The sequence below is a fragment of the Heterobasidion irregulare genome, assembly GCF_000320585.1.
Source record: "Heterobasidion irregulare TC 32-1 unplaced genomic scaffold scaffold_08, whole genome shotgun sequence".
In the NCBI taxonomy this organism is placed as follows: Eukaryota; Fungi; Basidiomycota; class Agaricomycetes; order Russulales; family Bondarzewiaceae; genus Heterobasidion; species Heterobasidion irregulare.
In genome coordinates, this window is record NW_009258204.1 from 1,024,766 (window position 1) to 1,049,978 (window position 25,213).

At 38.7% G+C, this 25,213-nt stretch overlaps 6 protein-coding genes across 6 annotated transcripts; 4 read left to right on the forward strand and 2 right to left on the reverse strand.

Annotated features, from left to right (window-relative positions):
• Positions 1 to 3,902: 3,902 nt before the first annotated feature.
• On the forward strand, positions 3,903 to 4,163 carry HETIRDRAFT_50365 (uncharacterized protein; the record flags this gene model as incomplete). The annotated part of the gene is made up of 1 exon (XM_009550483.1): positions 3,903 to 4,163. A coding segment is annotated over one exon (261 nt), but the record flags the coding sequence as incomplete, so codon positions are not given.
• Positions 4,164 to 7,792: 3,629 nt separating this feature from the next.
• HETIRDRAFT_172473 (uncharacterized protein) lies at positions 7,793 to 7,945 on the forward strand (the record flags this gene model as incomplete). The annotated part of the gene is made up of 1 exon (XM_009550898.1): positions 7,793 to 7,945. The coding sequence occupies one exon, from the start codon at positions 7,793 to 7,795 to the stop codon at positions 7,943 to 7,945; it is 153 nt and encodes a 50-aa protein (XP_009549193.1).
• Positions 7,946 to 12,126: 4,181 nt separating this feature from the next.
• HETIRDRAFT_453453 (uncharacterized protein) lies at positions 12,127 to 17,637 on the reverse strand (the record flags this gene model as incomplete). The annotated part of the gene is made up of 2 exons (XM_009550899.1): positions 12,127 to 12,153; positions 17,509 to 17,637. 2 exons carry the CDS (start codon positions 17,635 to 17,637, stop codon positions 12,127 to 12,129), a joined length of 156 nt encoding a protein of 51 aa, XP_009549194.1.
• Positions 17,638 to 17,692: 55 nt separating this feature from the next.
• On the forward strand, positions 17,693 to 18,463 carry HETIRDRAFT_428671 (uncharacterized protein; the record flags this gene model as incomplete). Its single annotated transcript, XM_009550900.1, has 1 exon — positions 17,693 to 18,463. One exon carries the CDS (start codon positions 17,693 to 17,695, stop codon positions 18,461 to 18,463), a length of 771 nt encoding a protein of 256 aa, XP_009549195.1.
• A 1,263-nt stretch (positions 18,464 to 19,726) lies between these two features.
• On the reverse strand, positions 19,727 to 20,848 carry HETIRDRAFT_420117 (uncharacterized protein; the record flags this gene model as incomplete). Its single annotated transcript, XM_009550901.1, has 5 exons — positions 19,727 to 20,129; positions 20,180 to 20,222; positions 20,292 to 20,312; positions 20,392 to 20,511; positions 20,692 to 20,848. 5 exons carry the CDS (start codon positions 20,846 to 20,848, stop codon positions 19,727 to 19,729), a joined length of 744 nt encoding a protein of 247 aa, XP_009549196.1.
• Positions 20,849 to 20,899: 51 nt separating this feature from the next.
• HETIRDRAFT_50367 (uncharacterized protein) lies at positions 20,900 to 21,169 on the forward strand (the record flags this gene model as incomplete). Its single annotated transcript, XM_009550484.1, has 1 exon — positions 20,900 to 21,169. A coding segment is annotated over one exon (270 nt), but the record flags the coding sequence as incomplete, so codon positions are not given.
• Between the last annotated feature and the right edge of the window lie 4,044 nt (positions 21,170 to 25,213).

The window sequence follows — 25,213 nt, forward strand, 5'->3', positions numbered from 1 at the left end:
CAATTGCTACTCTCTTAGTTAGTATTGATTCTTGTACTACCTATCTATATCTGTCTAGCCTTGTATATAATGGTATGCATATCTATATATTTTCATGCCTACTATCATCACTATCTTCTATGTCCCATAATCCCATAGAGTTCCTTTACCAGTGGTAATATGATCCATCAGCTATACTGGCCTTTTAGAGGACAATACCAGATATCTTTTTGTATATACCAAATAGCACTACCTAGTATTTGTCATACTACTTTTATTGGTATGGACATTCTGAGAAACCCAATAATTCAAGTTACAACACCATTAGGACTATGCAAGATACCAAGAACATAGACAATAGTAAAGTGAGAGATGAGAATAGCAATGATCCAGCAATTAATGCCTATGATAGGTTTGAGATCTAGACTTGTTAGCATCCCTTTTATATATCTTGCATTTATTTTGATAACTAAATTGCAGATCCCTACGAGGTACATTTTGAGGATGCAAAGTATGTAAAAAAAGGCCATAAAGCTTGAGCTTTGGTTATGAGAACCTTAATTCTTAATTATTTAGAGTAATGGAACCAAAGTGGGTGTAGTATAAGATATAAAGATTGTCAAGGTCACATTGGCAGAGATAAAAGCCAACTATGAGATATAAGATGTTAACCACAAGTATAATATTAGATAGCAAGATATAATTGATTAGGCAGAGGGCAGGTAAGGATAGGAGTGCTGATTTGAGGTTATCTTGTGCCACAATCTTTTTAGGGCTGAAAATAAATAGGAAGTCTTTTTAAGTAAGCATTATCAAGAAGTAAGCTCAATGTGCAAAGTTATGAATAAGAATATGGACAATGCCAATAGTTCTGAGGAATGCTCAGACTTATGGTAAGAGCCCTAGTTGACTATTTTTTTAACACAAGATTCTTTGGGAAGGCAGCTTTTGTAGGTGCATTGATAGCTAATAATAATGATCTTAGGCATAAAAAGTATCACCTTATGACTAGAGAAAATGCCACTACAATACTTCATTCACTGGACAACCCAATTGGTGCCTTGGAAATGTTCCCAGACAAATTGTTGAATGCCAGGATTGTTAGAGTGTATCTTGTAGCCATTATTGGATATCTTATATTGCATTGATGGGCCATGGATAAGAACATTATCAATAAAAGGTATTTTTATATTAAGAATCTTGGGCAGTAAGATATAAGTAACATTATTGTGGAAGATTGGCACTGAGTTTGTCTATCCTATCAGAAGAATGATAAGATAATGTATGTCAAATGGGTCTTGAATATTGTATAATTATGTGATTTCTTGTTAAGACCCTGCTTATCATGCTCAAAGAAGAGATTGAGAATATCTCCACAACCATGACCTACAAAATACTTAGCAATTTGATTGGTATATAAAGAAACACTTAAGTACTATATAGTAATGGCATTAAGAGGCTCAAGGCTGTGTATAATATAGAGTTTTGTGCTGGTTGTGGTACTATTGGTCTTCTTGATGACTATAAACCAGTAAGATCAGTACAAGGAGTTTAAAGGCTTGTAGATACTAGTAGTGATTTTCATTATGATTAATTGGCAAACCTCATTAGAGATTCCTATTGGTATTAGCATGTTGCACTAAACCCACAGCTTATACTCAATGATAGGCATACTAACTGAGGGGAAAAAGTCCTTGTGGTTAATAAGGGTCAAAAATAGGTGCAGTCTTGTTACTGTAGGCTAGTATAGGAAAAATAGTCATAGCAATAATGTGGGGGCTGTGCAAAAAGATAACAATATGTTTTAGAGAAAGCAGGCATAATATCAAAGATAAGGTAAAAGAGTAGAATTCTTGAAAGTGTGACCAAGCAATAATAATCTTGAGTGATGGAGGAATACAATTTGAGATAAAAGAAAAAATTTCAGCTAGACAAGATTGAGTAATGAAGAGATGGATATAAGTAGAGAGCAAATTGGTAATGATGGAGGAGTTAGAAGGAACAAGGTATCTAGTAAGGGCAAGGGTGATAATAAGGTAGGTTGTTAAAGCTGAGAAGATAATAGTAAGAGAAGTAGTAAGGCATGATGTCAGTATCAGTAAATAGGCTGAGATTAGTGTCAAGTCCAAGATTATTGAAGCTGGTAATAAGCTCTTCAATTTTGTTGCATTTTGTGGTAGGTCAAGAAGATTGTTGGAGATCCCTTAGTAAAATTTAAAAGTCAACCCCTTATAGTGGGCTCTAAAATAGTACACTAGTGATAGATCTGCATATGAAAATGTAATACAAAACATACTACTAAATATAGGGTAAATATAGCACTGACTTTTCTAGAATATTAAAGGACCTTTAAATTATGGGATTAGGTATGAGATATATACTATAAGATGTTAAGATATAAAGCAAGATATTGAGCAAAGTATTAAGAGGTCAAGTAAGGTGATGCAAGGTTATATGAGCTATATACAAGTATATAGGTCAAGGTAACTTCAAAGGCAGCAACAAGGCCCTGGAAATAAAGACAATAAAGGAAGTGAGTGTAATCAAGCATAACAAGAGCAATATTGATGAGAAGCAATACAAGTGATATCTTCTTGCAAAGTCAAGCTCTAAATAAAAGGGTAGTTGAAACTGGTATATTGTAATGTTGTAAGTAGGTATTTATAGTAAATCAAAGCAAGTTAAGCAAATACAAGATTATAAGGTAAAGTAAGTCAATACTATGCTAAGACCATAATATTGAGATAAAGAAAAATCATATGCAAAGTTACTCACAGACCATAAGGTTCTGTCATGCCATGGTCAAGAAACAAAGAAATATTTAGTAAAGGGTATAGTAGTAAAATAACTTGGCAAGGGATAAGAAGAAGTAAATTGTAAAACCTATCCTATCTGATAAGCACACATAATAAAGTGCACTATGATATTATGCCATAGAGCTGCTCATAACTCTGCCTGTGTAGTTGATGCTCAAGATGCATATGGCAAAGTGCTTAGCAATGCCTTAAAGAATGTGGCAGGCTCAAGATTAACATGTAATATATATAGGGAGTAAGTGAGACAATACAAGGTGATGACCATGGTGTATAAAAGAGACCACATTGGCCTGATGCTATAATGTCAAGCTTATAATGGGTGTCAGAGGAAATTACTCTAGGCTGCAGGAATATCTAGTGGTCTCTAGGGTACTTCATGAGATTAGTATGATAGTGCTTGTAAAGCTGCAAAAATAGGGGCCTTAGCTCTAAGAGAGGTGGCATGCTCATTAGCATTTATTAACATCTGGCATTACCACTTCAAACATGTCTTTTATCATATACTTATTTCTGCTTTAAAGAAGAAGACACAGATTTTGTCTGGTTTTTCCCTTAATACTAAGTCTTAGCCAATGCTTCTATATGAAGGTTGTCAGCTTGGAAAACAGTATTGTCATTTATTCCCTCTATCCTCCAAACATATAATGTATCTCCTTATACTGGTTTACACAGATCTCATAGAACATTCCAGACTACCTCTATTTAAGGCTCTCTCTATGTCACCACCTTCATGGATAACTACTCTTCTCATGCTACTGCTATCTGTATGAAATTCAAAGACTAGCTCAAACTATGTTTTAAGAACTTCAAGGCTTTTGCTAAGAATTAAACCAGTTATAAGATCCTAAAGCTGTGGTCTGATTGTAAAGGAGAGTATATTAATTTAGAGCTAGAAGCATACTTCAGAGAATAGAGAATAGAACATCAGTTCATAGCACCCTATTTGTCTTAACAGAACAGTTGTGCTGAGCATTAGAACTAGACCATTGTAGAATATATTTATGTTATGCTCTTGACTTCTAGGTTAACCAATGATTTTTGAGAGTATGCTCTCATACTGTCTTGCATGTCTACAATCACATACCTATCAAAAGGTATCAATAGTGTACACCTTATGAGTTCTGGACTAATAGTCGTGTTTCTGACATCTTGTATCTCAGGATGTTTAAATACAAAGCATTTGTGCATATCTCTGATAATAAACATCAAAAGCTCAATATATTAGCAACCATTGTGATGTTTATTGGGTATGAACCTAATACCAAGGGTTATTGGTTCTGGAATAAGACCATCCACTTAGTTGTTGTATCTCATGATGTAACCTTTGACAAATCCTTTTTTCCACACAAACCACTTGAGAATATATAGGCTAGTCAACCTATAGCTCTTCCTACACTCTTTGACTTTGTATTGATTTCAATTGACCCATCTGTACCACTTCCACTTAGTATCTGGAAAAACCTCCTTTCTTAATTAGATCTAATTATTCAAAATGTTAATCTAAGCTAATTAGAATATATTATCCATAATCAACTTTATAATCAAATCTATAAGTAAAAGTAACATTGTTTATACTACTATAGTTCTATTGGAATTTACAACCCAATTATAGTTTTACACATTCCAAATCCAAATTGTGTAAGTGCTACAATCTTATTTTTACTATATTCTTTATTCTTGTTTAGTTTACTATATTATTGTCTAGTGTCTAAATTCAAATATCAAAAGCCCTGATTTTTAGGGCATTTATTGTCTCCTTTATATATAGAATAGATAAAAGATAAATGTGTAAGAAAATCAGAAATGTTGAGATTGCCTTATTTATATTGACATATTTAGGTTACTAGGTAAATAACTTAGACCTTGTGGCTTAGTGATTTAGAGCACTAGTTAGGGTATATAGGTATGATATTGTTGGTTCACTTCTGGTAATAGACAAGTTTACTATAAGGTGTGACTTTAGTTTGATTGGTGATCTCTATACATACTCTATGATTGAAGATGTAGTAGTAGTAGAGAAACCATGTAAGTGGGTTGGTTGATATTTTTCTAAAAATCCATATGATAAATTAGCTTTAATTAGCTTTAATTAGATCTTATAATTTTAGGATTAGAGGGGAGGTAAGCTAAAAATCCTTAATAGTAATTGGCAAAAATCTAGCTATATTTAATATAGAGCTTTTCTCTGATGTATACCTATCCCACCATAGGCACCTATAATTGTACCACCTGCTCTACTAGCACTACAACCAATTCATGTACTACAGCCCTATCTACTACCACTATTACCTTTTTTACCTCCATCACTAGATGAAAAACCAAACACCAAGCAGGAACATTCACCAAGTCATATTCCACATCTTAGCCTTGCTAACACACCTGCTGGCACATTTGCTCCTGGTTTACCTGTTATTTTACTTCCTCCTACATCTGCTTCTTATAAGTCTGTTCTCGATCACCTTGCATTTATTAAAGCTTGTACCCAACACAATTACAAAGCAAATCTTTGTTATGCAAATAATGACAATGCCTATAGGACTAGAAATTCTATAAAAGTTGATGCCAAATAATGACAATGCCTATAGGACTAGAAATTCTATAAAAGTTGATGCCAAATAATGACAATGCCTATAGGACTAGAAATTCTATAAAAGTTGATGCTTTACTTCAGTATTATGAAAAGCCTCATTGTACTATGTGTGGTCACAAACCAAGTACAAACAAGTTGATTGCAATGGCAGTGGTGACTACAAACTATAAGCCTGACCTACTAACACTGGCATAGGCCATGCACTCTATAAGTAAGGATTAGTAGACTGAGACTTGTATCTATAAGCTTAGTACTCTTGCAAAAAACAAGACATAGAACTTGGTGTATTTGCCAAAAGGCAGATAGGCTATAAAATCTAAATGGGTATTTAAGCATAAGGCTGATGACTGCTATTATATATGCCTTATTACCAAAGGCTTCACATAGGTACAAGGCATTGTTTACAACAAAACCTTCTCTCCCGTAGCTTGCTACAAGTTCATCTGCTTCCTACCAAGTTTGGCAGCTTAGGAGGACTAGGAAATTCATTTCATGGATGTAAGGTCTATATTCTTAAATAGAGAACTTGACAAGAAAGTCTACATAGAGCAACCCAAAGGTTTTATAGTACCAGGGAAAAAATACAAAGTCTATTGTCTTCACAAAGCAATTTACAAGCTCAAAGAGGCCTCTAGATATCACAAGCTTGCTCACTTACATATATTTTCTTACCTTCCACATAAAGATATATTGGACCCTTTCCAAGCTTATACCTTATATATACCTTTTCATAAACTGATTGTTGTGGCCTAGGTTCTCTCATCACTTGTAGCTATTTATGACACTAGAACTTGGAACATGAAAATTTATCAGACTTTAGTTAGGCTTGGATTTACCTACACCTACTTTGATACAAGGGTATACATGTATTGTCAATATAAGAGGAACAAGATTACTATTATGATTCTCTATGGTAATAATATCACTCTTATAGGCAACACTCTCAGTCAAGTCAAGCACATCAAATAGTTTCTTTTCACTTTGTATAGAATAACTGGCCTTGGAGAGATTACTCTTTCCTTGGTATACATATTTAATGCAATTGCTCTAAGCATCTGTTAGAGATTGACCAGTAGCAGTATCTCAAGAATGTGCTCAATTACTTCAGCATGTCTAACTACAATCCATCATGTACTCCTCTTCCTATTAATGCTGTCCTTGAAGTAGCCACTCTTACTTGTCTAGATTATGTTGAAAGTTAACTCTTGAAGCATATGTACTAGTCTCTCATAGGCTCCCTGCTCTATGCCAAAATTGCAACTTACCCTGACATTGTATATGGTGTAATATGACTAACAAAATACAGTCACAACCCTGACAAGTGTTATCTCAATCTGGCAAAGCATATCTTAATATATATCAAAGGCACCCTTGACTATCACCTACACTATGATAGCAATGCTGCATACAACACACTACTTGGACTTGTTGCTTTTTCTAACTTAGACTGGGCAAAGAACAAGGACACTTGTCACCCCATCTCTAGATTTATTTTCCTCATGTCTAGTGCAGCTGTTTCTTGGTGCTCTTGTCTTTAAAATGTCATTGCCTATAACACTACTAATATAGAGTATATGACCATGTCTAATACAATGAGGCAAGCCAAGTGGTACTGAAACATCTAAACTAAACTTCACCTTGACCTCTTCTTTATTCCTCTCTAGAGAGACAACATTGCCTCTAACCATTTTGCCAATAATTCTGTCCATGGCAATCACACCAAATACATTGACTCGCAATATCATAATGTTAGAAAATCAGTTGATGGAGGAGCCATCATATAGCTTATATTTCTCTAGCAGACAATGTGGCAGATGTGTTCACCAAGAATGTTGTATTTGAAATCCTGCATTGACACAATGAGAGTATGGGACTAGTCTTTTCTTCTTGATGAACTCTTGTATTTACTTCTCATCTTCACTTTCTACTTACTTCATACATTCTTGTAGTAGAAGTATGGAAAATATATACTTACCTATGTATATCATTTGAAAGAACTCACTTATATTATTTACAGGGTATTTATCCCACCCCTTAGCTTGCTAATACCCTAACACTCAACTAGATTACTATAAAATTTTAGGACTCAGTTTGATCTTCTCCTAAAACTTTGTTTTCTTTATATATAAGGCTTTACTCATTGTCTTACAACTTAGCTTTCTTTTTTATTGCTGAGTTATAAGTCTCCATTATACTCTTATACCTTATGCTTTACTTATACATTTAATACCTAGATATCTGACTGCTCATCTGATAGATAGCTTAATATAGCTTTTTTTTATTACTGCTGAGTTGTATCTAAATGCTTATCTAATAGTGATCTTTGTATCTCTCTCCTACCTATGACTTGAAGACACTTCTCTATGCTTATCACTTTACTTTCCTATCTTTAGGAGCTGTCTTACAGATGTGCATTGATGATGCTCCCCTATGTAGAGAGCCTCATTGGAGAGTGGATTCTGGCCCTTTAGGTGAATTAAGAAAGAGAGTACATGTCCAATATCTGGGACTTGTTTTGTTTGGAGTATGCCCCCATCTTATGCAGTGTATCTCTTTCTAAGAGAGCTAGTCTAGACCTCTAATTGCCAGGCCAGCATTATTGTCTGTCCATTAAACTCTAGCAAGGGTTATGACAGCATATATAGCAGTGCAAGAGTAAAAGTGAGTCAATTAGACTTATTTAAACCAGTTTAAATTTGATACATCTCATGTTTATAGTGTAACTATTGAGTAACTTATGAGCTACATACAAAAAACAGTCAAAAAGCCTTAATTTGGATAAAAAAATGCTACACCTAAGCTTTGTAAATAGCTGTAATGTGTAGTTCCTGGTCCCTTGGAGAACTAGTCCTATTCCAGAGTTTTTATGACATCATTTCTTACCTGTATTCTCCTGACAATAACCTCTGATTTGTTCCTTACTTTTCCTTACTTATTGGTGTCCATGTTTACCTCTTATTACTACTCCTGTTAGTACTTTAAAAAGGTGTGCACATGTTGCTTAGAATTCTCTTCTCATTCTGCTACTTCATAACACTGAGCTCTTGTTAGGTCATAGACCTATCATATACACTAATACACTAAGAGAAGTTCCCTAGGCTGTTTAAATTGTAAGGCCCTAATAGATAAAGACAATGGACTATCTTTGAGCTCACAAGAGGAATTTAGGATTTCTATCTGCTTTATCTTCAAAAAGATGAAGCAAATAATTCTCAAGAGTATCTCAATATTCTTCTAGAAAAGGGGTCTCCTCTTTAGTCCAACAAATGACTCTGGTTAGTATCCAACTGAGAACATGAAAGACAGTGAGTCTTTTGTATATTGTAGAGACTAGAGAATAATAAAGGTGAGGAGGTGAATTTAGTGCTTTATCAGATAATGTAAGAATGTCTTAGATCTGACAGAGTTTATGAAGCATGGACTAGAAAGGTAGCTAGATATTGGGTGTAGTGCAGAGATCAACTATATACAAAGTAAACAAGCTAAGCTTCTTAGAAGCTTATCTGAGCTATTTGCATATATAAGCTATTTAGAGCTAGATAAAAATCTGGTTTATGTGCCTAATAGCTAATTTACCCAACAAATGTCAAGGTACCAAAGTGATTGAGTAAATAATCAAGATTAGTAAGCCATAATCTATAATCTATCCAAGTATGGTAACTATATCAGATATCTGTCTATATCAAGGAAGATTTAGAAACCTGGAACTAATCAGGGGCTAAAGACTAGCCAAAGTATAAGTAAGTGTTTATGCCAAGGCATGTGAATATGTATATGAGTAAGTATTTATATGTCAGCATGTAAATAATAGAAAGTCCTACAATTAGTTATAAGCAAACTACTTAACTAGCCTACTTTCTTACATATTACTTTCTCACATATGAAGCATATGTTAGAACACAGACCTAACAGCTCTCCTGCCATATACTCAATGCCCTTTTATATCTTTGTTTGTTCATAATACTTAGATATATTCATTTAGCAACTTTATATATAAAATTCTTTATTAGACATTTTTCTTTGTCCAAGTAGAGTCCAAATGGTTGCTAGATTTGTTATTTCCCCCATCTAAACATATTTTCATTAGGGTTCCATAAGTAATGGCAAATTAACTTACATATAAATAATAGATGTTATTGATATGTTTTCTCAAGAGGATCCAAAAGTATATGTAAGAAATATAAGAAAATATAAACAGATACAGAAAGTATAGGGGAAACAAAGCAGAGAAAAGATCATATATATGAGGGAGTCAAGATATTAAGAAAGAAGATAAAAAGCCACAAAAGTAGTGGTCAATTCCAATATAGCCCAGAAAAATCAATTTTTGTCTAAGAGTGGCTCAGGAAGAGAGACTATTGGATAGCTTCAGATCATCACACCAATTAGTTTGATATATTTAGCATATCCAGGTTGCTTTATGGCTACCAAGCCCAACAATGCCAGCTTTATCACAGTTCTTATAGAGCTATGATACCTACTTTTAAGCCAACCTTCAGAGTCAAATTTACCTTGGGTTGACAAGGAAAAGCACTTATACTATGCAATTTTCCTTGATTTTGCTCTTGATCCTAAGCTGATGGAAAAAATTGAAAATAAAGTTGAAGTCTTTAGTAAATAATTCAAGTTAGTATTTAGATGGCAAACTCATTTTCAGGGTAAGGAACTTGTACCTATCAAATAGTACAGTCCTATACTCTATGCTATTATTGATGTACTATGGAAGTTTCATAAATGGTACTCCAACAACAAAGTGATAATGAAATAGGAATAGAATGTTTTAAGGGGGGTCAGAAGTGTTTACACAAAGAATAGCTTAGACATACCTTTAGTGGTGTGTATCGCTAAGCTTCATATGACATACTTTTATTCAATGATAAAATAGATGCCAATAGATCCAAAACCAAAGCCCTCTAAGCATAAGCACCCATTATCCATAGAAGTTGCTAACAGTGACATCAAAGTTGCTTCTTTAAAGTATGATTCTTTCAGAAGAATAGCTAATTCTCTGAAAATGGTGAGTATTACTCTATATTTCACCTTACCTGATTCTTGATAGAAGGGTGCCTACTAAGGGTGATTACCAAGGGTGACTGCCCAATGAATTAATGTCAAAATTTAGCATTACTAGGATTAATTCCAAAGAATCCAAGATCTATTAGTATATTGCCAAAGGATACACCTAGACCAAGTGGGGAAACAAAACCAAGGCCTAAGTATATAGGCATACAGCCAGCTATAAGCACCTCTAGCACCTGAAGTCTAAGTCTTATAGAGACCTATAGGAATGGGCCTGCCTTTTCTAGAAGCAGACTTCTTTGGGTGCCTAGCTTAGAGAGCAGGGCAGTGCCACTTCTAAGTTAGCGAGTAGAAGCTCATAAACTCAAGATCCTTCTATTAGTAAAAGGAATAGCACTCATAATCTATGACAGCTATCTATTGATGAGCAGGTACCTACTCTAGGGTCTAAGGGAGGTATTTAGGAAGCTTTGGAGAAGAGACCAAACAACTCTAGATAAGTACCAAAGACACCAACTTATACCAAATATAGTTAGTCTCTACTAAAATAACTATAAGCTATCAAAAGACATTTAGCAGTACTTGGATTAGTTCTCCCACACTTTATGTACTTACTATAACCACATAGAAGTGTTACAATAGACATTTATAAGATTAGGAACCAATAGCCTATTTGGCCAATATAATCTGTAACTTGGTCAGTCCTTATTACTTATTGTCCCAACTTCCACATATTCAGTTAAATGCAGTCTTGTACTATTGCTTAGCTATCCAAGTTATATGTTTATTATTTCTTTTTTTTCACTGACTCTCTAGTTCCTGCTACCTACACTTAGACAATGAATCCCAAACATTCAGGATTTTGTCATCACTAATAGAATTTTATCTTATCATCTTCAAAACCCATATGGACATTTCCCCTACCTTCTTATCTTTGCTGTTTACTAGGCCTTGGTGCCTATTTAGTACTAACTCTCATTTATTGCTCAATATTTTACTTAGGGGCTCCATCTATAATAGAAACCTATATACAACTCTGGAATAAACTAGCTTTTGCACCCCATTGTTCAAAGCTCATTTATACTCATCTCAACCATTGAAAATGCCTTTGTCAACTTTCAAAAACATATTGTCCTTATCATTTAGCCTTATTCATATTTATACTCATCTCTTTGCTTGTACCTTTTATCCTTCCTCATATATTGTCAGAGTCCTGTATGACTCTTGAAGCACATAGTTGTTAGTTATGGCACTATCTTTCTTATTACTGAATAAATCCCTAATATAACCAACTAAACATTTGGTTAGTGTTTGGCATAGTCCCAAAACTATTTGGGTGCTATAATCTTATACTCTCTATTGCTTCTCAGTGCACCCTCACTTTCCAAAATCATTACTAATAATTTCTTGTGTATCAGATACTAGCTCTAGTACCCCTTGATCTAGAGGTTGTTTTGGCATTGTGCTTGGCATTTAGAGATGCCTTTAGCATATCACCATCTTCTCTGTTGTCAAGGATGCCAAAAAGAAGAATCTTTCAAAGAAGCACTTAGAGATACTGGCTGACCTTCAGTACTATGTTGACCACTGAATTATGCAGCTTTTCTGTGTACATGGTCTGGTCCCAAATATTATTGATTTATTAAAGTAGAAGGAGCTATTGACCACATTAAACCCTGAGATCCACACCACCTCTTTAAGTCCTTTATTAACAATCACATTCTAAAGGAGGCTATCTTGGTCTGCAGCCTGCAAGAGGACTAGATCAAAAATTCTGCATATGCCATAATCAGATTTAACAGTACCAATACAAGGCTTGACTCAATATACTTCATATACATAGCCACCAACATACATGAATCCTATTTCATTGATGGCTGTATCAGCTCAGATATGCATCACATTTCTATATAGATCTTTTCATGAGTATTAAAGGTAGGTCAATTGATCTATTTGAACTTATTTAGCTCACTCTTGTATAGGCCCTGCAGATGATTAAGTGTGTTGATCTAGACAAGATTTCAGCTTCAATCTCTGACAATGTTTCTATCTGCACTATTGCCCATTGTGAAGTGATAGATGAGATTATGACTGTCCTGAATCTCTGAGATCCATGCCAGCACCTTTACAACACTATTAAGGCCATTATTAAGCTTCCTCAATTTAAATGGGTGTCATATACTTATGCTTTTTGATATATTAATTCTCTTCCTGTTATATCCTAGATAATCAAGATCTTGAAAGCAATTCTGGCTTACTTTAGGAAATCAACATATGCCAAGACACATCTATACATATAATTTAAGAAAGGTGACAATGGCAAATATATTGATGTGCTATAGAAGATTGGCAAGACTTGCTTTGACACCTATTAGTCAGGTGTCAACTCACTTAAGAAGAGTTTGCCTCAAGCTTAAAATCTTATACAAAGCAGCACTATCAAAATAAAGGTATGTGCTCTCTTTACAATCCCTTTATTCTTCCAGTTCTCACCTTTAACATAGGGCAAAGAAGTATATAATATATTTGCCCATTATGTATCTGAGGATTATCACCACCTCAAACTTAGACTATTGCAATATATTGGCATCATCTAGGCACCTAAATCCATGCAAGCCAATGCTCCCAACATCTTATATCTCACCTTGCAATTAGTGCCACTTTTTGAGAGCTATTTAATCTTAGCCAGCAGAAGACAGGAATTACTCTAGATCTTATAGAGAAAGTCATGGGTATCATAAAAGAGCACTCTGATGCCTTTTTTAAAGATACCAAGGACTTCTATGTGACAGCCTTTAGTTTAGACCCTTGTTTGTTTTCTTAGCTTCTTTCTAAGAATATTATCTCATATATCCTTTTTGTGTGATAAGCTACCCATGCTCTAGCTTCCTGATCAACTTGGCAATCACTACTAACCCTATCATTGTTATTTATAAATAAGGCTTAGATCTTGCAATGCTCCATCCTTAACTATTCAACCATATGAAGGTATTCCTCCACAATGAAATACTCAAGCCCATGGTAGAGCAGATGTATACCCATTTAGAATATACTTGTCCTATTCTCAAGAAGCATGGTACTGTGCTTATTATCATGAAATTCTGCTTGCAACTGGATTCTTATTGGTGCAAGAAAGCCCCCTTTAATAGGGCCAAGCCTGTGTAAGACAGTGATATATTGGGCTGGTAATGACATTTTCTTGATGATTTGGAAGCATATATTCTTGCAGTGTATCATAGCAAGGCACTTTCTTTGGTCATTGACTAACTTTTTCCCTTCATTTCTAGATGCTTACTAAAAGAGTTTTCTTGATTCTTGTGAACTCAATACTAGACAAGTAAACAAGCTTAAAGTTCACATAATTTAACCTGGTGCTAATAGGAAGACAGTGAGTGTAGCTGCTTATAAACATAACTGTCATTAGACAGTGGTATAGTACACACACACAAGTATGTCCCTTGATTGCACTTTGATTATAGTGCTTTACTGCTTACAATTGCTAGACTAGAGACACTGGCTAGACAACCAAAAAAACAAAGACACACTTGTATATAACAACTCTAACACCAACAACAACTCAGCACAGTGCAAAGGCATGCTCATTAGTTGTTTTCTGAGTCCTCAAATTACACAGCTTTTACAACATAAATCTCAGCTATGGTACAACCTTAGAACTATCAATACAATCTTGTAGGATTTTGTGCAATCTCAAGTGCATCATCATTATTACAAGCTCCAATTCTCCAGCACAATATTCTATGATCTAGTCTATCAGGGCCTCCTTGGCTATCTATTCCAATAATGATCATAATAACTATTAGGCAGCTCCTATTATGGAGTGTACATTATGGTACAAGGTAACATCCTCAGTTATTGAGTCTTAGCAGATATCATTATCACTGGTTGAGTATTACAGAATATGGTATAGATGACCAATGGTAGGCTTATATACATATACTCAAAGGAGAACACAAGCTATTTACTCCTGGTCAAAAGGAGACAAGTGAAGAAGCACAAGAGTAGTAGCTAAGAAAGAGCAGCAACTTAAGAGGATGCCTGGGGATACACACAACATTCTCATATCTTCCCAAAGTAGTATAAAAGGCCCATAAAATAGGCTAAGGATCTTTAGTCTATTCTCTTTATACTCAGGCAGTCTTTATACTGTCTGCCTTCAACACAGTCTCTTAACTGTGCTATCAAATATTATTCCCTCCTATACTCTCCTACATAGTTGAGACTATCATCCTACTCTTTTTCTTTATACAATCTAGGGAGGAACCTACTATTCTTGGGGTTATCAAATGAGTAGTTTATAATATTAGAATAGACTCTTCTTGCCCTTACCTTGCACAAACTCTAGCTTGCTGCCACACTCTTTCTCATAACCCTTCTCAATAGGGCTATAGGCTCCCTATTGAGAAAGCATTACTTTATATACCTAGAGCAAGACCTAGGCCAAAACTATCCTTGAGGCACTAGACAAATCAACAAATATTTCTATTACAATAATCATCCTATTTAACAAGAAAGCGCTCTTTGGTTCTATACAGACACTGATTTAAATGCCCCACCAAATTATAATAACTGCTCATGTAGGAATAGGCATTATTACTTTGCTTTTGATAACAGAATAAAGAAAGAGTTCCTTTGGAATAAAACAGAGAACCATTGGGACACATTACCTCAGTACAGAGACACCAAACTAGTAATCCCTAATGACTTAGAGCAAGAAGTCACTTCTTATTCGGACTCCAACTCAATTACCTAATCAAATACCAATTAATACCCTAAATATACAAACCATTGCCACTATGTTGGGACAAGCATTAGGTACCATCCCTTTTATCCCTATACAATCTGAAAGAGAAAATGTCAAACTCCTAGACAAATCTCAGAAGTTCATACTTCAGTGCCTTCTTCTTTTTACAGCAGAATCTGACAGGTATAAGACTGATTCAAACAAAATCTTTCTCATACTCTCTTATATAAGACATAGCATAGCATATGCTTGGGTAGAAAATTTCCTAGCCAAGATGGTTGGCACAAAAACTCCCAAGGACTTAGAAGCTTGGTTGGATTTCTTAATCAAGTTCAGATTGCAATTCAAAGAATCCAACAAAATAAACAAAGTGCACAGCACTCTCATAACATTTTCCCAAATATTCCTATTAATTCCTCCTTATTACAATTAATGCTGACATCACCAAAAAAGAATAAGTGTCTTATTTCTAACATGGATTAGATTTACAGGTCATAGACAAAATTTATAACAAGGAAACCCAACCCACTAACACTATCTAAGAATGGGTTAATATAGCCTGTGAAGTAGACACACATATAAGAGCTTAAAGTGCTCAAAAAGTTATCCTAGCCAACTCCACCTCCTTTAAAAGTGATTTCTTGAATCACTTTTGTCTCTAACCCACTCTATATTATAATCCTACCAATGCCTATACAAAATGAATAACCAAGTGATAGATATGGACATTAATGCAACTAGAAAGAGGAATGCTGAGGGTGCCCCTTGAACCTGAACCACCACATGGTCTAGTTTTCCCATGCCTAAGCACTAGGCAAAGGTGGGTCTCCTACCCCCACACAGGATGACTATAGCACCACGAGCGAATAGCTTGTCCTAACTTGGTAGTATGAGACCCTCAGAGAATACCTGGCACCTCACACATGTGGGAAAGAAAGGGCTCGAGCCCGTCATCCACCATGGAGGTGAAACCCACATGCCACCCTAACCAGGGCAACATTGCCACCCAGCGTCAGGCAACCACAGCATAGTAGACACCACAAAATATGTACGATTTACAACATGAACAATAAACATGCTAACAGTGCGAAGAACCATTGAGAATGAAGTTCCAACCACACATAAGAAGGACATCCCAACATCCATGAAAATCATCCAATGGAACACTAATGACACTAACCAACAACCATCCATAACTGACAACCCCCCCTCACTAATAAACCTCTCCCCTCATAGGCCAATACTCACGTCGTAAAGAAAACTCATAACCAAGCCCACTAGATGTCAAATAGAATGCCAACATGGTGGAACACAGAGCCAAACCACACCCAAGTCCACAGCAGATCCTCACATGGGACCCTTCCAGCTCAAGATACGACTGTCAACTACAGGGGACGCTCTAACAAGGTGATTCAGCATACCAAAACCCACACTCCAGCCCTCCAACACAAACATTAGAATAACATCAGGACAACCTGCCATGTAACTAAGCCACAACAAGTAAGTTGACTATACAGCAGTGGGTCACCCACCTCGGCATATCCTGAGCAAGGAAAAGCGCTGACAAGAACTTATCCTTAAAATGCAAAAAAGCTCGAGCAACACACCAGAATCCCCCAATAGCCCAAAGGATGTCCAAAGAAGCCCAGACAATCAGAGAAACTCCCGGAAAATTGGTCACAGCAGTACGAAAGTCAGTCCTCACCGGACCTGCTGCCTCTACTAAGACAGCGAGACTTATTAACAAGCAGAAACCAGGTGATAAAGCCAATGGGGGTAAGAGCCAACAAATATTGACAATGTCTATGATTAAAGCACGCCCCATAGACAAAAAATAGGCAGAAGCTATCAAAGCAGGAAAACTGAGAACTAGACAGACTTATAAATCCTTAGGAGCTGCCCCCATGGAGGCAGAGGAGACCCCAACCACACCCACAATTACAGAAGCGACTGACACAACAGATGTAGACATGATAATGGAGGCGGATGATGCCCACACCGCTATAGCCGAAGATCACCACACAAGCACCTCCTAACAAACCACTCACTGTCACTCCTGCCCACAAAGACACCGCCTCAAACAGCCCTGGCCTTGAGGTGTCAATCCACGCCCTAACCCTTGCTGAGCAAAGCAACACTCTCCTTGACCCTAGAGACTTTGAATTGTGGAAAGCGGTAGACATAGGGCAGTGGCCAGCTGATGCCATAGCATATATCAAAAAACTATGCCGCAACCTAGCTACTTATCCCCACAACCTGGATGAGCCTAACACAACCTCTCCTCACACGAAAGCAGATGTCCAGATAACTGAAACAGTGGCACAACCGGAGACCCCACACACCAAACTGAAGATCACCTCCCATGCGTAGATAGTGCCCAAGACCCCAATAGGCTCGAGGCTCCTTTCATGAGGTAAAGGTGGCGCTGTGGGCAGGCCTTGGGCCATTGGGGGATGCAACTGTGGGGGCATGGGTGGATGCTGCTGCTATTCAGGTCCCTTTCCCCCCATTTATTACTCTCACCCCATGGCACACATCAACAACATTGACCCTAACCAAGTCACAGAATGGGAGCACAACTGGACCCTGAGATTCCTGGCCATCCCCTTCAAAAATAACACGCGGAACCCCTCCAACCACAGTGCCACAGCAGAACTCATACAAAACATGGTCAGAGAGGCTACAGGAATAAGCACACTGAGCGTCGCAGCGCCGGTAAAGTCTTACAAAGTAATCTTGTCCTACGACTTGCCAAACATGTTTTTAGTCTACAAGCTTACCCCAGAAGCGATTACAACAATGATTGAAAACAAAATCTGGGAAACTGAGAAGCTCACCTTCTACGCAATCCCTCTGGACCCCACCATCCTGCTCCACCTCTTCGCACTGGGAGGGTTCACGACCATAGACACAGACATAGTCCAAGAAGTTATACGAGACCACTGGATAAGGGAAACCATGCTCAATCAGATAGCAAGAGTCATTGATGCCTTCACTGAAACAACTAGCCCTATTTCAGAGGAAGACACAAGCAAGTTCATTGACTCACTAATGGTTAAACGTGTTGACACCAAAGCATCTGAGGGAGTCCTCATGATTAGATTTACCATCTTCACCGATGGCACCATCCTCCGAGAAGACACCTACTGGTACAAAATATGGGAAATTCTAAGCAAGATCTCTTACACCTCCTATATAAACGGAACTGGCATGATACTTGAAGCGCTGCACTGCAACATCTGCCATGTGGTGGACCATCCAAGAGGACTGTGCCCATTCCCAAACCTCCCGGGATAAAAAGGACACAAGCACCGACCTGATGCCCCCTCCTCGACGCAGCATGTACCAGGAGGAACCTACTTCAATAAGAGATTTAATACGCCAGGAAGGGGCAGAGTAGCATAAAGATGGAAGGGTGCGCACACGGACACTACATATATATTGTTCCTTAAAAAGCTAACCCCACCCACAACACACCCCCACTTATATTTAACCTGTTACCTTAAATTGCTGAAATACGAATCTGTGAACTGATACCACAACATGGCATCTAGGAGAAATCAGAGCGAAGGGCGCCAATCTCAGAATGGCAGGCCATAGCACGACACATCAGCTGAAAGGCATGCTCATCGGAGTACAGGGTGACAATGATAATACAACCCCAAAGTGCTTTCCCAAATATACTGACTGCAGCAGTGGGACAGGAAAGTTAGCACCCACCCTTGCAACTAGATAAGACCTAGGCAGCGACCTATTTAGGTCTGGATGAGCCGCGGCAAGAGCCTGAAGTCTTTCACACCCACCTAGTAAGCCATTCAAGCCCGACACTGGGAGGGAGTACTGACAGGTCCAACCAAGCTGGTTGGACTACCAGACGAACCCACGAAAAAGTTGTAAGTAGGGGGTAAACGCGACTGCATCCTCGAATAATAACACACAACCTATAATGGGAGTTTCATATGGCAATGGTTTGAGCCTCCTTGGGCATGGAAGGGGAATACCACTGACTGCCATGGATCCCACAGATAATGTGCGTAAAGAGAACGGTGGCGGAGCCACACCAATGGCAGGACAGACATGAATATTACCAATGACAAATAGTACCACACTAGGACACAACTAATCCAGGCAGAGAATTTAGCGAAACACAAAAGCGAATATCACAATTGCAACACTGGACATGAAAGGATGAGCGTTAATAACCCTCGGCCCTAGCCCCATATCCAAGTGGGCGGAAATTAATAACTTAATGAAGAGAAACAGACTAGGGGTCCTTGTGCTACAAGAAACTCATCTGATGGATAAGCATCTCGACGAAATCCACAAACTACATGGCCAACAAATATTAGTGTTAAACTCCAGCATGGGGACAAACATGGGAGGAGTCACTTTCGTATTAAACAGAGAAATAACAAACACACAGAACATAGAAATAACGACAATTGTACCAGGTTGGGCATTACTAATAACCCTAATGTGGCATCAGACTAGTAAAGTCACCTTGCCAAACATATACGCACCTAACGGCTATGAGTCATACCCGCTCTTCTGGGACACCATTCACATGCAAATACTGAACACAAATGCAAGACCAGACATGATGCTGGGGGACTTCAACTTAGTAGAGGACCCAATTGACCGGGCCCCAACGAGACCAGACAGCAAAGAGACAACAATAGCTCTAAGAGAACTGAGGTCTGCTCTGAATCTCCAAGATGAGTGGCGACATATCTTTTCCACCACTAGGCAATTCACTTTCAGGTCCCATACAGGGACCATGTCGTGACTCAACAGAATATATGCTGAGACCTCACACCAAACCCACCTTTTCCAATGGTTATCCGGACTAACCAACATCCCAACCAACCACGGTATGGTCTCAGTGAGATATGCCCCAAGGGACGCACCACAAATAGGACAAAGGCAATGGACCTGGCCACTACATATGATAAATGATGCCGAGCTACTAAACACAGCCATTAAAAAAGGAATAGAGCTAGAACACAAACTCACGGGAGAACAACAGCACCGCACGAGTGGCAATAACCCACAGACACTATGGGAAGAGTACAAGAATGAGATAACCTCCATAGCAAAGAAAAGTGTATGAGCAGTTATAGCCCACCTTGACAACAAGATAAATAGCCTGAAACAAGATCTAGCAACAGCGGCAAATGAGTCAAATATAGACATGAATCTGGATGCCCGCATGAATGAAGCCATACTACATAGTGAACTTGACCACCTTGAAAAGAAGAGACGGTCCAATGTGCAAAGTAAAGCACAAGCATAGTGGTCGTACAAAGGGGAAACTATAAGCAAGTATTGGTCCAAAATCAACAGTGCTAAGAAGCCAAGGGAAATCATTCAATGACTGCACATACTAAACTCATTACCACCCAAGTACACGTCCAACAGCATTGAAATGGCGGACATAGCAAGGAAGTACCACAATGAGATACAGAACAACCCCCAAACAAGTTAGTAAATGCAAACTGATAACAATAGGATGTACTAGGACATACTTCGAGAGATACCAGAAACACAAAGACTCCAAAACGCTGAAAACTCCCCATTGAACAACCTTGTGTCCAAACAGGAGGTAGAGAAGGCAATACAAGCAGCAAAGCAGGAATGGACGGAATACCCTATGAACTCTGGAAAGTGTTGGCGATAAGTCATAAGGCTACATAAGATAAGAACAAAGAAGTGTCCTCGTTTAATATAGTGTAAACACTCACCATTGTATACCGAGATATACAAGAGAAGGGAGTCAATACAAACTCCAACTTCACCTTAGGATGGATGTGTTTAATATACAAAAAGCACAAACGCAGCTCCATTGAAAACTACAGGCCAATCACTCTCTTAAACTTGGACTATAAACTACTCATGAGGGTACTAGCGATGCAACTAGCAGTGGTCATCCCATCCCTAATACACAAAAATCAGGCAGGGTTCATAACAGAAAGATCGATATTTGACCAGACCAGGCTCTCCTAATCAATGATAGACTACACCGAGGCAACAGAAGAGAATGGAGCAATAATAGCCCTAGATCAAGAAAAAGCATACGATAAGATTAAGCATGAATACCTGTGGGAAACCCTCAAAGCTTTTTGGCTTCCTACCTGGTTTATACAAACCTTAAGATCACTCTACACAGGAGCCAAAACCAGAATCATGATTAATGGTGTACTAAGCAAACCCATGGTCATATGAAGAGGTACAAGACAGGGCGATTCTGTGTCAGCCTTCACCTTCGACCTAGCGATAGAGCTGCTAGCATGCATGGTTAGAAACTTGGAAAACTAAATGGCTTCCAAATACCAAACGTACCTGAAAATGTTCTCATCAACCTCTTTGCGGATGACACAACAATATACCTAGCGAAGAATGACCGATACAAAGCCTTGTCAAATATCCTGGACCACTAGTGCCTCGTGTCAGGAGCAAAGTTCAACATAATAAAAATGGAAGTCATACCCATAGGATTGGAAGAACATAAAAACAGAGTCATCAGCTCCAGAAAACTATATGAGGATGATAACCCCCTCAACCATGATATAAGAATAGCCAATGACGGCCGTGCGATCCGGCCACTGGGAGCCTGGATAGGAAACAGAATAAACGACATAGTGCCGTAGGAGCCAGTACTAGATAAAATTAGAACAAACCTTGAGAGATGGAAACTTGGCCACCCAACACTAGATGGCAAAAAACTAATTGTACAGATGATAGTAGGGGGCACCACACAGTACTTAGCCAAGGCTTAGGGAATGCCAAACAGGATAGAAAAAGCCCTTGTCAGTATGATATGGGACTTCATATGGGACGGAAGCACACTGAGAATAAACCTGAACCTTCTATCAAGACCTAAAGAAGAAGGAGGGATAGACCTTCTGGGCATCCCAGTGCACAATGAGGCAATACAAATTATGTGGTTAAAAGCGTACCTAGACCTCACAGAGAGAAGACCGATATGGGCCTTTATAGCTGATGCATTAATTAACCGAATAATCCCATCAGAAGTTACAAGCATGGAACGAGTGAATACCTTTTTACAAATGTGGGAGATGCCAACATGAGGCTCAAGGGCACACAACCTCCCCAAATACTTACTACAGATGCTACAAACAGCAAAGAAATACCACATAAATTTCGCGGCTCTAAAACTCTCCAAGGAACTGAAAAGCCAAATGCTAGCATGGCACCACCTCGGATTGACCCCTAATCACTACAAGAAATGAAAAAACAAATGCTTACTGGAAAATCACGCCATACCAACCATAGTTGACATAGTCAAGTTGGCAAGGCAAACAGAAAACCCTACCTACAGTGAAAGGAGACACCACCTAAGAAGTACTTGTGCATGCAACCTGTGCAAAGATGACAGGAGAAGAGGCTGCGCAAACCCAAACAAATGCAGCAGAATGGCACACAAAATCCTAAAGGGGCTGCATCCTAAATTTGACCCAAAAATCACCCCAGTGGACAATGGCCTAACGCTCACGCACCAAAGGACAGAGAAGAATAATACAAACCGAGCACAAAAAAAGGGAGAGATCTTGTTTGACCCCTCAGTAATCCTACAAACAAAGTTGGCAGATGGCTTTAGAATCTTCACTGACCCGACAAAAATATCACCCAGCCCGGCACATAGACTAGCCAACACCTGAAGAGGCATCTTAGTAGACAAAGAGGCCATAACAGCCTTCACTGATGGCTCCTGCATAAACAATGGCAAATCCAATGCCCAAAGTGGGGCAGGTATCTGGATATCTGAAGGAAACCCCAAGAACCGAGCCATAAAAATTGCCAACGTGTCCCACTCGAATTAGTCAGGGGAACTAGTTGCGGTACTTGCGACACTGATAGACACACCAAATTACGCACCAGTACAGATCTGAACGGATTCCAGGTTTGTAACAGACGGGCTGACAAAACACTTGAAAAACTGGGAAGACTGTGGATGGTTAGGCATCCACCACGAAGAACTGTTCAAAGCAACAGCATACCGGTTGCGGCTATGATCGGCTACGACATCCTTTGTCTGGATTAAAGGACACAGCGGAAACGTGGGGAATGAAAGAGCGGATGCTCTAGCCAGGAAAGAAGCAACAAAACAAAACTACAATGGAGTAGACCTAACAGTCCCCCCTGAATTTGACCTACAAGGAGCTAAGCTTGCAACAATAACACAAACAATGGCCTACCAAGGAGTTCTGAAGGAAAAGCACAAGAAACGCACTGACCAAAGGACAACAATGACACTGATGAGCATGTACCCACGCTAATGTCTGAGGGAGGTATTTGGGAAGCTTTGGGGAGATACTGAACAGCGCTCGACAAGTACCGAAGACACCAACTTTTACTGAACACGGTCGGTCCCTACCCGACCGACAACAAGCCACCAAAGGACTTTTGGCAGCACTTGGGTCAGTTCGCCCACACTTCACGTACTCACCATAACCACATAGGAGTGTTACAATAAGTGTTTACGAGATCAAAGCCAGTATTCTATGTTGGCCAATGTGCTCCATAAGTTGGTTAGTCCTTATTGCTTATCTTCCCAACTTCTGCATGGTTGGTCAAATATAATCTTGCACTATTACTTGGCTATCCTGGTCGTACAATACCTCTTCTTTATTTTTCATTGGTTCTCTAATGCCTGTTCTGTCTACCTACGCTCGGGCAACAGATCCCGAACATTTGGGATTTTGCCATCGCTGATTAACTTTTACCTTGTCACCTTCAGAACCCATATGGACATCTCACCTACCTTCTTATCTTCTCTGATCACTAAGGCTTGGCGCCCATTTGACATCTACTCTCATTTCTTGTTTAATATTTTACTTAGAGGCTCTGTTTACTATAAGAACCTACATACAACTCTAGAATAAACCAGCTTTTGCACCCCACAGTTCAGAGCTCATTCGCACTTGTCTCAACCATCAAAATCGTCTCCACCGACTCCCAAAAACTTGTCATCTTTGTCGTTCGGCCTTGTTCACATTCATACTTGTCTCTTCGCTCGTACCCCTTGTCCTCCCTCGTATATTATCAGAGTCCCATGTGGCTCCTGAAGCATGTAGTTGTTGGTCGCAACACTACCTCCTTATTACTGACTGAATCACCGACACAACTGACCGAACGTTCGGTCAGTGTTTGATGCAGTCCCGAAACCATTTGGGCACTATAATCTCATACTCATCGCTACTGCTCAAGTGTGCCATCGATTTCTAAAGTCCTCACTAATGATTCCTTGTGTATCAGATACTAGCTCTAGCACCCCTGCATTAGAGGTTGTTTTGGTGTTGTGCTTGGCAATTAGAGCCACCTCTAGCATATCAACGCGGCTAGACATAACCCAATACGCAATTGAACGAATAAACGGCGACTTGGAAGCAGACCAATCTATTTGGCGTAGCTGCCAAAGCAAAGATATTAGCCTCACCATACGACAATTTATCTTTAAGGCCCTATACAACACGCATCACATAGGACAATATTGGGACCATATACCGCAATATGAACAGCGCACAAGATGCACCAAATGTGACTATCCGAATGAAGACCTGAATCACATTCTACTAGAATGCCCAAACGAGGCCAGAACAATATTATAGGGCCTCGCAGTGAGACTATGGCCGCATGACGCCAGTGACTGGCCTGAAATACAACTAGGTACAATCCTAGGGTGCAGACTGATCAGAGGAAAACTGCCAGAGACAGAGAATGAATGCAACAAACATACCAGAAGGAAACTCAAAGGCAAAGCACGACTACTAAGAATACTACTGTCCAAAACGGCCCATCTTATATGAGTACTGCGCTGTGAGAGGACAATACAAGACAAACAACACTCCCCAGCCTTAATACAAAAAAGATGGCTCTCCAAAATCAACTACTGTTTTAGCACAGACAGAGTAATAGCGAGTAAGCTAGACCAAAGACCTAAGACAAAAAAGAAAGTCTATGCAACCTGGAACCCATTGATCACTAAGAACACTCAAGAACAAGTAGAATGGTTGGACAAACCTGAGG